We start from the raw sequence: 14,687 nt of genomic DNA, 5'->3' as shown, positions 1-14,687 counted from the left end.
CTGCATCAAATGAGCAAAAAGATTTTTTGTTTATTAGTGTTGCACAAATTTCACAGATGCACACAGCCACCACTGATTTAACCCCATACTTCTGCCTTCTACGTACAGCAGTGTTTAAGAAGAAATGTTTTAGACAGTCAGTAGAAATGGCGTTTCTGTGGATGACTGCTGCCAAGGCCCTAACTCGGGTAATGGAGGACAGCTCTGAGGCAGGATCAGATTCTGCAACAGCATCTGAGGGAGAGGAAAATGAAGCAGAATCTGGAAGTGAATTTTCAGTCTGTGGAGTTCAATTCGATTACTTATCCTCCAGAGATTCTGAGGACCATGGTCTTGGTAGTTGTGACATCCCATCGTAAGCACAGTTTGTGCAGCAGAGTGACCATAGCATGGTAGACCTACCCAGAGGGCAGGCATGTTCGACAGCAAGTACAGAGTGCTCTCTTGCCAGGCCCCCAATTAGTGCAGCCCCAAATTCCCTCATTTACTGGAGAAACTGGATGTAAAGTCAGTACATTTTTTGCCAAAATGCTACATCCATTTTTGGATGTTGACTTCCTTGAGGAAATTGTACAGTAAACAAACTTTCATGCAGACAATTTCTGAGGGCGAATGGAGACACTCATTCTAGGGCACATCGTTAGACTTCCTCTTCACTTGAGGAGTTGAAGACATTTTTGGGCTTCTCCCTTAAAATGGGGATAGTGCACAAACCAAGCTTGCAGTTCTACTGGTCTACTCTCAAGGTTTCAGTAACACCCTTCTTTTCACCATACGCAAGCAGAAATTGTTTTTTGCTATTGCAGCGTATCCTGTTTTTCAATGATAATGCTGCTGCATTGCCCCAGGACTGTCCAGACCAAGGCAGTTTGTTGAATATTCAGCCTATCGTGGAACATATGTATGCAAGATTTCAGAGATTTGTACTCTTGGAAAGAATATAGCCTTTGATGAGTTCTTGATACTGTACAAAAAATTACCAGATTCTTCAGCCATACAACATGAGTCATGAAATCCGCAGATAGTATAAGAAGCTGTATGCCCACCTGATCCAGATGGCAACAAACAATGCATATGTTGTTAGTTCTCAATTCACCATAGGAAGACCCATGTCTTTCCTTGATTTTCAATTGACCGTCATTGAAAGTGTTGCTGCTACAGAAGTAGCAGCCCCTACTACATATGCTGTGGAGGACATGGCAAGACTGCAGGATCGACACTTTGCCGACTACATTTCTGCAGCAGCAAGAAACCATGTTGTTGTTGCAGAGTCTGCTCTAAGCAACCAAGAGGCAGGCAACTTGTCATTTTTGTCTCCAGTGCCCATCTTAGCAAACCTATCATTTTCCTTCTTTATGTTGTACCATACAAAAAGTGAAGTATTGGGAAATTGACTGAGGTTGAGCTGCTTTAACAAATACCTTTCAATGGCTATACATGAATCCATAATTTATGTTGGGCACATCCTTTGTTTAAAAGAAAAACTTGTTTTATTCACTCTACCCATACTAGTCTCTCTGGTGAATCAGGTACCAAACCTTTCTAGGTCATGTCGTCTTCTTGACATCTTTTGCATCACCTTCTCATTTCAGGTAAGAAGACCGGGACAGAGCACCGGTACCAGGATCCACAAAAGGCCTGGAGCAGATAGAGCATTACACACCGCAGATACATTGGTATGTAATCCTGATTGCTTAAATAGCTTAACATTATTCCATTGGAGTTCCCAAAAACATCAGTATTCATTATTGTTTAGTGTTTTTTTTGTTTTTTAATCAAGTTCTGCAAAGGTCCTTTTTAGTGTATTTGAGTTTTCTTAACCGTCCACAGTTTTAAACATCAAATTGACCACTTTTAGAAGAAGGTAGAACACATGAAGGATCAGCTTATTCTTATAACGTCTACAAAGCATTTGGATTTTGATGCCCTTGAAGATATGGGGTTAAGGTATCATGCTCTAGTATTTTATTGATATTTTGTAGATTGTTATTTTTGACTTCATTTTAATGAGATGTTATTGATAAGAATAATTGCTCTGTATAGATACATATACACATACAGATACAGTTATATTTGGTCATTCATAAACATAATGGTTTTCACATACACTACAAGTTTTGGGAATTTTCTTTGGCACAACAAGGTATATGTACATTTTTGGTTTCAAGTTAAATATTCACCAAGGTTTCGGAATCTTGTTTTTTATATTGTGTATAAATAACGTATCACAACACATACAAACCCTTATTTTCTTTCATAATTGTATATTAAACAGCTATATTTAGGGTCGCTAGTTTACAAGGAGGTTGCATTTTTTTCTTGATAACAATGAGAAAATATTCCTCATAAGAAGTTATCTTTTTAGATTTGATGTGTTTTTTGCAAGTACATGCATATAATATATACACTACAAATAGCGTAATTTCAGAAAGGTAGGGCATATTATGTAACACCACCATGCCAAGTCTTAATTCAGGCACCATTGTAGAGTGTATGTAAGAAAGTAATTTTTGACAGGCACAACGTATTCTTCTTGTTGAAAGACATTTAGGTATCATGCTCTTTCTTCTCGTTGTGAAGAATATGTGTGTTCCTCGGTTCTTCATTTATTCTCGCCTTAGAACTGAAATTACAATAAAAAATTACAATTATAAACATAAGATAGGAAATGGCAACAGAAGAATTCTCTTTAAAGCTTTAATAACTACACCATGCCATCTTTTTACTGGGCCGTTATGTATAATACTGTATGAAAATTGTTTATTCAACAATTTTTCTCTGCAGACATGAGCATATGTAGTGCTCGTCTGTAGCACTCCCAATTAGGCAAATCACACAAAAAGTTACAAAAGGTATTACACAATATTTTACAATGTATGTAGAATGAATTAATTGCTGGCTGTACAAACAAAACTCAATTTGAAATGCAAAAATAGGAATTCCTATTAAAAATCCAGAACAAAAAAGGCATCGGACCATTGCGCCAATCTATTGGATACAACCCAAAGTTCCAGCAATATAAAAATCTTTTTAAACTTTGCAATATATATGCAGTTAGTGCAAAGATCGGACAAAGGATGAAAACCAAAAAGAAATTAATCTTTTTTTATGTCGTGACCAAACAAAATACACAGCCAACAAGTGTTTTGACTGCTTGATGTAACGGATGTGAGATTCCTCAACCGGACGTATCTCAAACAAAAGGTAATGCTCATTGACGTCATTACAGTGAAAAAGGAACAGCCATATAAAGCATTTATTCGTGCATATATCATATGAAGATCAACTAATTCATAGAAATTTATTACAATAAGTTAAAAAGTAAAAGTTGAAGGAAAATATTATTGATATCAACAGGAGAATAAAAATGTAATAAAGTTAAAACGAGAAAAGCATGGATGAAAGCCACTGTGAGGCATTTTGACTTAGTACACTTGGAATACATTGTAAGGAATGATAAAAGAAATTTGAAGGTGGCATTGCCAATAATTAGGGTTAGAGGTTGATCAATTTTTCTAAAAACCATTTCGTTTTGACAAACGAGTTCGGGAACATATGCCTTTTAAAACATATAATTCATAAGCATTTTCACTGAAAACTGTATCTTACCTAGATCAGGCAGAGAGGTCAGAAGTGCATTTAATTGCAACTATTTAGTCTCTTTCTTTAGGAGATTGGAAAACCTACCCTCTCCTGGAGTTGTATGTAATATAGGTCATTGAGCCTACCCTTCTGAGATGAAGAAAGGCACTTAGGCGTTTGGATGTCGACTGAACTGTTTAATCATTTTCAAAAATGACTCATCTAAAACTTGGAACCAGCACACTGGGCAAACTAACTTAAAGCTCTGGTGAGAATCTGAGAACTGTTCAGTGATGCTCTCCTGCTCTACCAAGCATGTCCATTTTCCTCCCATTAACCTGTATCTCATTGCCAAGAAATGAGGATGCTGCCTCCTACCTGGACTTACAAAATGGCCCCAATCCCTCTTTGAGAACATTGAATGTTGCAAGCATCAAGTCAAAATATAATTGCTGGGAGAGAATCGGAAGTATTGAAATGCAACCTCTCACTGCTTGGACTACATTAGTTCCTGTTTTTTGTGTCCCGTAAGCCGGAGACACCACATTCAAAACATGGAAGTTACACATCATCCCTGTGATCCTTTTGCCATCTCTTGCAGTAGTGATCATGGTGCTCTGAGCTCAGTAAATTGAGAAATGGGATGGAGCCATCTTATTAGAATGCCATAATCCACACATGGATCAGACTTCTTGACTCCTAAGTGAATCCCTTTCCAGGACTGCCATACAGCTGCAAGGCAACATCATGGGATCAAGGTTTGGCTCAAAATGTCTGGAAGTCATACCTACATACCACAACCAAGCATCATATCAATGAAACACTTGGTTGCACTAAGTACAAAGTTGTGTTAGTCACTTTGCACTTGAAAGAGAACTTGCTTGAGAGATAATGTTGTCATCCGGGTAACTTGAGTAGCTTTCTCAATGGCTTTGGTTAATTGTCAGACAATTGTGTTGGATTATGGCCTCAAAATGTACCCTTCCAGGGCTGGAAACCTAAATAGTTGGCAAACTGTTGAAGCTTTTCTGCACTGCCAGGTTTAACTGTTGTTGCAATATCAAAAAGAAAGCATGCTGTGTCCAGATCCAGGAGGACAGCAGTGGCTGTAGTGTTAGTACTATGTAACTTTCTTGTACTGGGCATATTTATCAATCACAACCAGGCACTGTACTTTGAGCACAGAGACCCAAAACAGGGTCAGATGTAGGACCCTTGTGAATTGTGCCTCGTAATTTGCGCTCAATTGTGAGTTGCAAATTGCAAGGCACAATTTACAATGTACTACAGTGTCAGAGACACTGATTGCGATTCCCAAAGGGGTCGCAAAATGCGAGGCTCATGAATATTAATAAGCCAATCGCAATTTGCGACCCCATTGGGAATGTCTCGCTCTCCCAGGGATCGTGGCCTGCAGGGCTCAGCAGACCACTATGTCTGCTTTTCAAAAAGCAGGGTTATTTTCAAATGCAGCCCGTTTTCCTTAACAGGATGCATAAAAAAAACAAAAACGTTTTTGTTACATTTTTAAGGGCAGGCAGTGGTCCCTGGGATCACTGCCTGCCCCTAAAAAATATTTTCCTCTGCATTTGCAAAGGGAAAGGAGTCCCCTGGGGAAGCCTTACCTTTTGCGAGTGCATTTCCACCCTTTCGTAGAGGGTGGTAATTTGTGAGTGTTTTGCGACCGCAACTGCGGTTGCAATACATTCATACATGGCTTTGGGGTCGCTATTAAGAAGAGAACGCCCTTTCCTAATAGCGACTCGCAATTCCAAAATAGCGAGTCGCAAATAAATTGTGACTCGCTATTTTGGAATTGTACATGGCCCTGTCGTAAACCTATTTGCTCATGCACAATAGGGTCGCACATCTGGCCCTAGGTCCCTTTCTTGCCTCACATTTCTTGTAGAGACTTGACCAAGGGTTCTGTTGGCCTGGCTGTGCTAGTGTTTTGACAGATTCTTCCTGCGGTCCATTCAAACTTTTATCAAGCGGGAGAACCAGGCGTTAAATGTAAGTTTGTCTTGATGCCTAAACTTCCTGGAGGTCTGCAGGAGCCAGTTCCACCAAAGCTGCCTTATTCTATTAGCGGTCACAATCCTAGCACAATGCAAGGTTAGTTCTTCTGCAGTGATGGAAAACTCAAGGTCAATTCCCTTGAAAACTGTGAGCAATGCACAACCTATCATTTTCTTATCTATTAGAAAGCTGTTCGTCATGGCTTGTGCCTGGAGTCAGGTATGATAGCATAAAGCAATAAAGACAGCTAAACAACATAGAATTATCTTGAGAGAATTTAGGTAATATTTTAATTATGGACCACTTTGCACACACTTTAGAGTATGTTTGTGAAACACAATATGCCATATTATGAGTGCATAAAAGGAAAATGCATGCCCTAGATGGTATGTAGCATTGATGAATCAGTATCTCCTCCAAAGGCCATGCTCATGGGATCAGTATGTGACAGCCATTGCAGATGTGAGCCAAAGGAGACAGAATGCATTTTTTACAGAACAAAGGAATAGAAATATGTCGTAAAGAAGAGGAGCAAACACCGGAAAGGTAGGAAATATTTATGATTACTTTCTCATTGGGGTTTCCTCTTTCTTTTAGGTGAAGATTTATGATTTACTAATGTTGGTAAACATTATAATTTTACTGTGTATTAAATAAAAAATAATTTTTTACACTTACAGGACAGAGTAATTGAAGATGGATCAAGCAGCACTGGTTTGCAATCAGTGTGTTCTTGATCATAAACATCCTGTTGCAGGACACCGCTGACAAATTCTTCGCTCATTGTATACTTGAGAAAATTACTAGCTTCTAAAGGTACTGTGAACTGCAGATGATATGTGGCAATGTTATTATCCTCACTGCAAAAAGATGGAAATACATCTCTGTAAAGCTTCAATGGCATTGTGATTATACATGCATATTTTGTTACATTCTTCGATAAAAAGGTGTTGCTGCCAACCAAGCAATATTTATGTAGAACAAACAGACGAATATGAAATATATCACACGGAGATGCAATTGGAATGAGCAATACATGCAACAGTAGTATTTAATGTAGTAGATTTTAAAGTAATAATAGCTAGAACAGTCGCTTGCACATAGTAAAGGTCACAAGTACTAACAATTACTAACACTTTAGGACAACAAGGTATCAATGTTATGATTGGCAAGATTCAATTATTTTAATGCTTTGTTTTAAAATATTGTACTTAAAATGTATATAGAAAGTGCATCATAAGAGTGCTCCAGATCTAGACTTGGTGTTTGCACCTACCCTTTTGTAACATCCTGTGCAGAAGTATAACAAAAACAGCTGTGCCACACTACTGATCTTGCTGATGGTATACAAAGGCAAAGGCCATTTCAAAAGGGAACGTAGCAGGTGTAATTGAGCAAAGTTTAGAAGGTCAGGATATCAATGTTTGTTCATACTTAGACCCCTTTATATTTAAACAGAACATTGGAATGTTGGGAGCTCCATTGAAAACAATGGAGTGCTCCGGGCTTATAATGGCTGGTATAATCCTGGAGCTCCAACATTCCAATGTTTCTTTGTTCACAGCTCTGGCTGTGAACAAAGGCTCAGGGAGCCTGAGGGGATTCCAAATCCCCTCATGCTCCCAGGCGTTGTTCTTTTTTGTTAGAACATTCTGCCCTCTAGTGGCAGAATGCTCTAATAGCCTTATACCCCTTCTTAGCTGGGCTATACCGGCTATTAAAGACCCTCTCCCTTGTTAAAGGCCCTCTCCGAAGAGGGCCTTTAATAACCGGTATAGCCCTCTACGGCGGGCTATAAGGCTATAGTATCTTTTTGGTCGATGTGGTATCGTGTTGGTGCTGTGCGCGTGTGTGTCTCGTGTTGTGGTGCGTGTATGTGTATGTGTGCGCGTGTGTGTATGTGCTCGTGTGGAATGCGTGGAATGTATGCCAGTGTGAATGCTGTGGAAGGAGTCAGTTACTGGAAGGGAGGACGGAGGAAGTACTATCGTGTTGCTGTATCGCCTTCTACTTGAATGTCATTAAAGAACAATTGAAGAACCTACTTGCCTACAGGATTCCTTGCTTACAATACATGGCGACGAGCGGGATTTGGCAGCAGCAACATCGATTTTTTTTTTAAAAAAATTTTTTTTTTCTTCTATCTTAATTCCGTTGGATTATTGAATATTTGGATTATCCAACTCTCACTTGCTAACGATTTACTATTAAGAGACTTTCAACAACAGTGAGTAGCAATTGGCATTTGTATTTTGTGGAAAGTGGAAAGTTTACCTTCTTTAAACGATCTTCTGCAACGTATGGTCCATCTTTTGAACTGGACTCGTGAATGAACAGTTGCGCGTGCGGATGAACCTCTAGTCTTCCCGTAGCCGATTGTCATCGTCACGTGATATTGTCATCACGTATCACGCACAACGTGTGGCCATTTTGGATGTATTTTTGCATCGTTGCAACGCGTCAACAGATCAACATAGCGTCAGAGCAACGCGATCAATATAACATCAGAGCAACGCGTTCGACATAGCATCAAAGCAACGTGTTCAGATGTCAATTTTAAATAAATACATATACGGCGTTTATAAGCAAAATTAACGCTGGCCATCCAGTTGATTCTACGTTGTGGGTAACATCTTTATGTACTATTTTAACGTTATTTTTTTTACTACAAGTACAAAGCCTTATTCATTTTCCACACTATTTAAACTTTGGTGAACTTTTTGTACAAGGAAAATTGCATATTAACTTGGACTTTGGTGAACTGTTTGCGCAAGCATCTGCAAAGCATTTTTTTTTCTTTTTCTTCATTTTTGCAAGTGTTAAATTGTATTACCTTATATTGTAATTGTAATGTCTTCAATTCATCCACCTCCATTTTTTCTGGCGGAGTCTGGTGAACCTCCTATTGCATGGGATCTTTGGATTGATATGTTTGAGGCTTATGTTGAAGTGTTAAATGAAGAGGAACCCTCTCAAGATAGGAAGGTATCACTACTTAAACATAGATTAGGTGCTGTAGGTTTGAGGGAGTTCAAAAATTTACCGAAAATTGAAAATGCTGGTGATATGGGTGCTTATCAATGTGCCGTCAAACAGATGCAGGAAAGATTTGGAAGAAAAATTAACGTAGTGATGGAAAGGTTTAAGTTTTATTCAAGGGCTCAAAAAAGTGATGAGTCAATTGATCAATTTGTTTCTGCTCTGAGGGGTTTAGCAGTCACCTGCGAATTTGAAACCATCACATACGATCAGGTTTTGCGGGACCAGATCCTTATGAAGACTAAATCTAAAAAAATCCAGGAGAAATTATGGTCATCTGGCAGCACTTCATTGAAAAATGCAATTGAAGTTGCTAGAGGTGTAGAAATCTCTGACCAATGCATTCGTGAAGTCAGAAATGAAAAAAATGATAGTGATTCTACATCAATTAATGCTGTGAATAGGGTTGATAATTATAAACCCAAGACTGATAGTAAGACTGATAGTAAGATGACTAGTTATTCATCTTATTCTAATAAAAAGGGGAATGAAAAAACTTATGTAAAAACTGGTGAATCAAAAAAGTTTGCGTGTTTTAGATGTGGGTCTTCGACTCATCTAGCAAATTATAAGTGGTGTCCAGCTCTTGACAAAATATGCACTAATTGTAAAAAAAAAGGGACATTTTACTAGAGTTTGTCGGGATTTCAAAGCTAAAGTTAACTATTTACAAGATGATGAACAAGATGACATTAATTGTGTTCATGCTAATAATCAAGATGATGCTTTCCACGTTGTAGGCGATGTATGTAGTATACAGGACGAATCTCTTAAAGGGACAAATAAGGTAAAAAAATTACCGTCATGCCTTGTCAGTATTGATGGTTTGGAAGTAAAGGTCATGGTAGACTCTTGTGCATGGTACACCATTATGGGTATGGATTTGTTTAAATCCCTTTGGCCTACTAGACCATTATTAGGTCCTGATGTACGACCTGGTAGTTACACTGGGCATAAAATACCTTTAGAAGGGTTCATAATTGCTAAAATAACCTTTGGCTGTAATTCGTGCCAGGGTAAAATTTATGTGGCCGACAAAGGTGCAACTATTTTGGGGTGGCCACACATTTTTGATTTGGGCATGAAAATCGACCCCAGACGGGAATGTCCTGTGTATTCTATTCAGGATGGATGCATTGAGAATAATACTTATTCAAACCTACAAGAAAAATTTCCTGATGTATTTTCGAATGGGATTGGCAAAATGGTTGGGTTCAAGCATAAAATAACATTAAGAGAGGGTGCATGTCCTATTCGACAAAAACTTAGGAATGTTCCCATCAGCTATAGGGAGAAGTTAGGTGAGATACTTAAGAAACTATGTAGTGATGGCATTGTTGAACCTGTTGAAAGCTCGGATTGGGTTTCGCCAGTCGTAATTTCGCTTAAATCCAATGGCGATTTACGACTGTGTGTGGACCTAAGATGTTTAAATGAAGCTATCTGGGTGGACACATTTCCTCTTCCTAATTTGCAGGAGCTTACATCGTCCGTTGGTGGCTCATCTTGGTTTTCCAAGATAGACTTAACCAGTGCGTACCATCAAATTGTATTAGATGACGATTCTAGACATTGCACTGCCTTCATTACTACAGAAGGAATGTTTAGGTATAAACGAATGCCATTTGGTCTCGCCAGTGCATCTGCTGTATTCCAAAGGGAAATGTGCAGGGTTTTACAAGGTATTGAAAATGCTAAGGTCTTTCAAGACGACATTTTAATATATGGGAAAGATAAAGAATGTCACGATAAAAGTTTATTTGAGGTTTTAGATGCATTGAGAAGAAGTGGGTTGACCATTAAAAACGAGAAATGTGTATTTGGGAAATCTGAAGTTGAATACTTAGGACATGTAATATCTAAGGATGGGATTCGACCTAAAATCAGTCATGTTGATGCTATCTTAGCTGTTCCGGAGCCTACTAGCAAAGAGCAATTGATGTCATTCCTTGGACTCACAGAATTTTATTCACGTTTTATTGAAAACTATGCTTCAAAAGTTGAACCCTTGAGATCATTATTAAAAAGAGGTGTAGTGTTTACATGGGGTGAGCAACAAAAGACATGTTTTGAGGAAGTGAAGAAGGAGATAGTCACTACTCCTTGTCTGAAACCCTTTTTGCCAACGGCTGAATGTGTGTTATCTGTGGATGCGTCTGGTTATGGAATTGGGGCTGTATTTTCCCAGCGGGTTAAGTCTGAAAAATGGGTAGTAGCGTATGCTTCACGCACCTTGACCCAAGCGGAGCGGAATTATTCCGTGATTGAGAAAGAATTATTGGCTGCTTCATGGGCAGCTGAAAGATTTCGAATGTATGTATGGGGGAGGAAATTTAAAATTTGCACGGATCACAAACCATTGGTGAATATTTTAAGACCTGAGGGAGGAAAAAATTTAACTCCAAGGTTAGCTCGCTTAGCTTCAAAGCTGCAGATGTTTAATTTTAGCATAGAATACATTCCGGGTAAAAATAATGTAGTTGCGGATGGTTTATCCAGGTTACCCAATGTGGATTCTAAGGAAGTTGTAACCAATACTGATTGTGAAATAGCATTTACTACTAAGGACGTATTTCTTGTTGGGACTCAGGATGCCATTAGTGGTATCTCTGAAACATCGTGGATGAATGAGATGGAGAAGGATGTAGTGCTGAAGGAGATTAAACGTTTTATAGTTGAGGGTTGGCCAAGAGAGTCCAATTTACGTGGTGAATGTGTTGCATTTTCTAAGATTAGAGATGAATTGTGTATTGTCAATGATATTATCCTAAGAGGCGACAGGATTGTTCCCCCTGTGGGTTTAAGGAAAGATATTGCTGAGAAAAGCCATTTAGGACATGGTGGTATGTCCAGTTCGAAAAGGAGGGTCAAAGAGTGGTTTTGGTGGCCAGGGTTAGATTCTATGGTGGACCGATTGGTACGGGATTGCAAGATTTGTGGCACTAGTGATAAAGTGGTTAAACCATTACATGTACCATTAACCATGGTAGAATTACCTGAATACCCGTGGCAGAAAGTAGCTATTGATTTTATGGGGCCATTCTCTGCTTTATCATCTATGGACTGTTATGCCATTGTACTAGTTGATTATTATTCAAAATGGCCCGAGGTAAGAATGGTAAGTGGGATGTCATCTGATGTAGTTATTGAGTTTTTAGAGGATGTATTTTCAAGAGAGGGTGTTCCTGAAATATTAGTTTCAGATAATGGTCCCCAATTTGTATCACAGAAGATGGAAGAATTTTTACAAGTAATGGGTATCAAACACATTAAATCTTCATTATATCACCCAGAAGGTAACGGCCAAGTTGAACGCTTCAACAGAGTGGTTAAAGAAGCAATTGAATTGGCATTGAGTGCAGGGTTGCCTTGGAGGAAAGCTTTGCAAGAGAGGCTGACTGCTTATCGTGTTACCCCCCATTCAGCTACAGGGAGAACACCTTTCGAGATCTTGAGGGGTAGGAAACCTTTCTCTGGGTTGGTGCCTTGGTGGTTGAGGAAAAGAAATGATAAGATGCAATGCAACACTAGGAATATTAATAAAGAAGTCAGATCTGAGGTTAAGAGGTATCAAGATCGTAACCAGCAGTATCATGGTAGTAGACGTGCTTGGCCTTTAGTTAGGATTGGTCAGTTGGTTAGGGTGAAGAACCCTAGGAAGGTGTTGAAGGGTGAAAGTGTATGGTCTAAACCTTTAAAAGTAATAAAGGTTTTTGGTAGCGCTGTTGAATTAGAAGATGGTAAAAGATGGAATTTTCGCCAATTGAGTCTTTGTAATGAGAGGAGTGGTGTGGTTGGTGCACATCATGATGGTGGGTCTTGTAGCGGTTATTTATTAGGTGATGATTTTGGCCTAGTAAAAGAATTGGAGTTATCTAGTGATGCAGGTAGTTGTAGTACAGGTAGTTGTAGTACCGATTGTGAGCCTGGTTATAGTGTTGGGGATGTTGGTGATGTTGGACCTTCTTCCTCTCATTCCGGCGTTGATGATGAGTGTCTTCGCCGTAGTGATAGAGTAAGGAAGTTGCCTGTCCGGTTTTCTGATTACAGATTAGGATGATTCTGTTGTGGGTACTTAGACTTTTTGAGGAGGAGGGTGTGTGGTATCGTGTTGGTGCTGTGCGCGTGTGTGTCTCGTGTTGTGGTGCGTGTATGTGTATGTGTGCGCGTGTGTGTATGTGCTCGTGTGGAATGCGTGGAATGTATGCCAGTGTGAATGCTGTGGAAGGAGTCAGTTACTGGAAGGGAGGACGGAGGAAGTACTATCGTGTTGCTGTATCGCCTTCTACTTGAATGTCATTAAAGAACAATTGAAGAACCTACTTGCCTACAGGATTCCTTGCTTACAATAGTCGACAAATAGAGGATTATGAGTTGGACCTGGGGTGGGCAAGACACAACAAGCTCAAGCCTGGCCCTGGCTCTGCTCAAGGTCCTGTGGGAACCTCAAGCCCATAACGAGACTAGCTTACATGTGGCTTCTGCCTGCCTCCCTCCCGGTACCCTGTATGTGGTGTGAGGACCAGAGCTGTTGAGTTTGGACCTGGGGATCCCAGTTCAAGTCATGGCGCCACTCAACATCCTGTGATTGTGTCTAGTCACTTAATTTCCCCATCTTTATAAGCAAAGAACGGTGACCCTGTGTAATGTAACGGGTGCTTATGTAAAGTGCTCCAAAAGCTTCGGGCCGAGTTCGCACTATATAAAAACTGCTGAAAGGTGCACAAATTGTTGAATAAGCAGCCTTAACATAATATAGCCTTATAGCCCGCCGTAATAGCCTTATAGCCCTTCGTAGCTGGACTATACCGGCTATTAAAGGCCCTCTCCAGCGTTAAAGGCCCAAGCCGAAGGCGAGGGCCTTTAACAAGGGAGAGGGTCTTTAATAGCCGGTATAGTCCAGTTATGAAGGGCTATAAGGCTATTAGAACATTCTGCCACTAGAGGGCAGAATGTTCTAACAAAAAAGAAAAAAAGCCTTATGGGAGCATGAGGGGATTGGAATCCCCTCAGGCTCCCTGAAGCCTTTGTTCACAGCCAGAGCTGTGAAAAAGAAACATTGGAATGTTAGAGCTCCAGGCTTAAAACCAGCCATTATAAGCCTGGAGCACTCCATTGTTTTCAATGGAGCTAACAACATTCCAATGTTCTAATACAATGTAATATTCTGGGCCAGTGCAGGTTTTACCTGACATTTGTCGTGCCTCTTAGTTCACTAAATGTTCATGTTTAAAAATGACCACTTTTAAGTGCAATGCTATAATATGACGTGTTAATGTCAAGATGTCCACATGCTAAAGAAATAAACAGTTTAGAACTTTGAAGGTATTTTATAATATTTTATATGATGTTTGGTCCATGATTTACTCAGCAAACATTTTCAGGGCTCGTGCATGGGCTCTAAGATTCAGGCCAGACCCATGGCTCGGTTCTGGCTCGGCTCTCCCTGTTAATTTGTTGACTCGCCCACCTAAATTAAAGACTCACCTCTTTGAAGAGCACTACATGACAATGCACTAACAATCCAACATTAGGCACACAAACGGTGATGGGAGGAACGCTTGGAGTAAGTAAAGCCACTGGCAATCGCTGCAGGTAGCAGTCAAACCCACTGTGGTTTTGGCGCCCACGCCTTCTTAGTTTGGACCCAGCCGTATGCATTTAATCTTGACCCTCCTCCAACTGGACTGCCAGGCCAGGTACTCGCTGCACCTGAACATCATCAACTGAAGACCGAGTTTGCCTTGAATGGGGCTCTTCAGTCGGGTCTCGCTTTGTTCCAGTGACATAATGAGCACGGGCCCCACATCTGGGCATACCCTTGGGCACTTAGGGTGTTACATCCTGCTGTGAGGAAGCTGCACTGCTGCTGTCGGTGCTTAAGGTGGCCATCAACCCTCTAGGTCTCTGTTTCCAATCCTGAACTTTTATGTGATATCCTTATGCATCCTGGGTGTTGGAGCCTTTCTTTGCTTCCATTGGACTAGTTAGACTAACTGCTGAACTGCATAATTTCTTTGTGAAAATTTCAGGACTGAAGACAATGT

General features: G+C 40.0%; 1 protein-coding gene across 1 annotated transcript in view; it reads right to left on the bottom strand.

Moving 5' to 3' along the window:
* Positions 1-1,942: 1,942 nt before the first annotated feature.
* Positions 1,943-14,687, bottom strand: part of C8H3orf52 (chromosome 8 C3orf52 homolog) — a 153,012-nt gene continuing 140,267 nt past the window's right edge. Inside the window, exons 6-7 of the mRNA XM_086934084.1 lie at positions 6,280-6,461; positions 1,943-2,623 (exon numbers count right to left, since the gene is read on the bottom strand). Of these exons, the coding sequence (XP_086790210.1) occupies positions 2,607-2,623; positions 6,280-6,461 (199 nt within the window). The 3' untranslated portion in view covers positions 1,943-2,606. The remainder of the gene's footprint in view (positions 2,624-6,279; positions 6,462-14,687) is intronic.

This window comes from Lissotriton vulgaris, chromosome 8, assembly GCF_964263255.1.
Source record: "Lissotriton vulgaris chromosome 8, aLisVul1.2, whole genome shotgun sequence".
NCBI lineage: Eukaryota > Metazoa > Chordata > Amphibia > Caudata > Salamandridae > Lissotriton > Lissotriton vulgaris.
The sequence above is the reverse complement of the archived record's forward strand: the minus strand, read 5'-3'. Positions and strand labels throughout refer to the sequence as shown.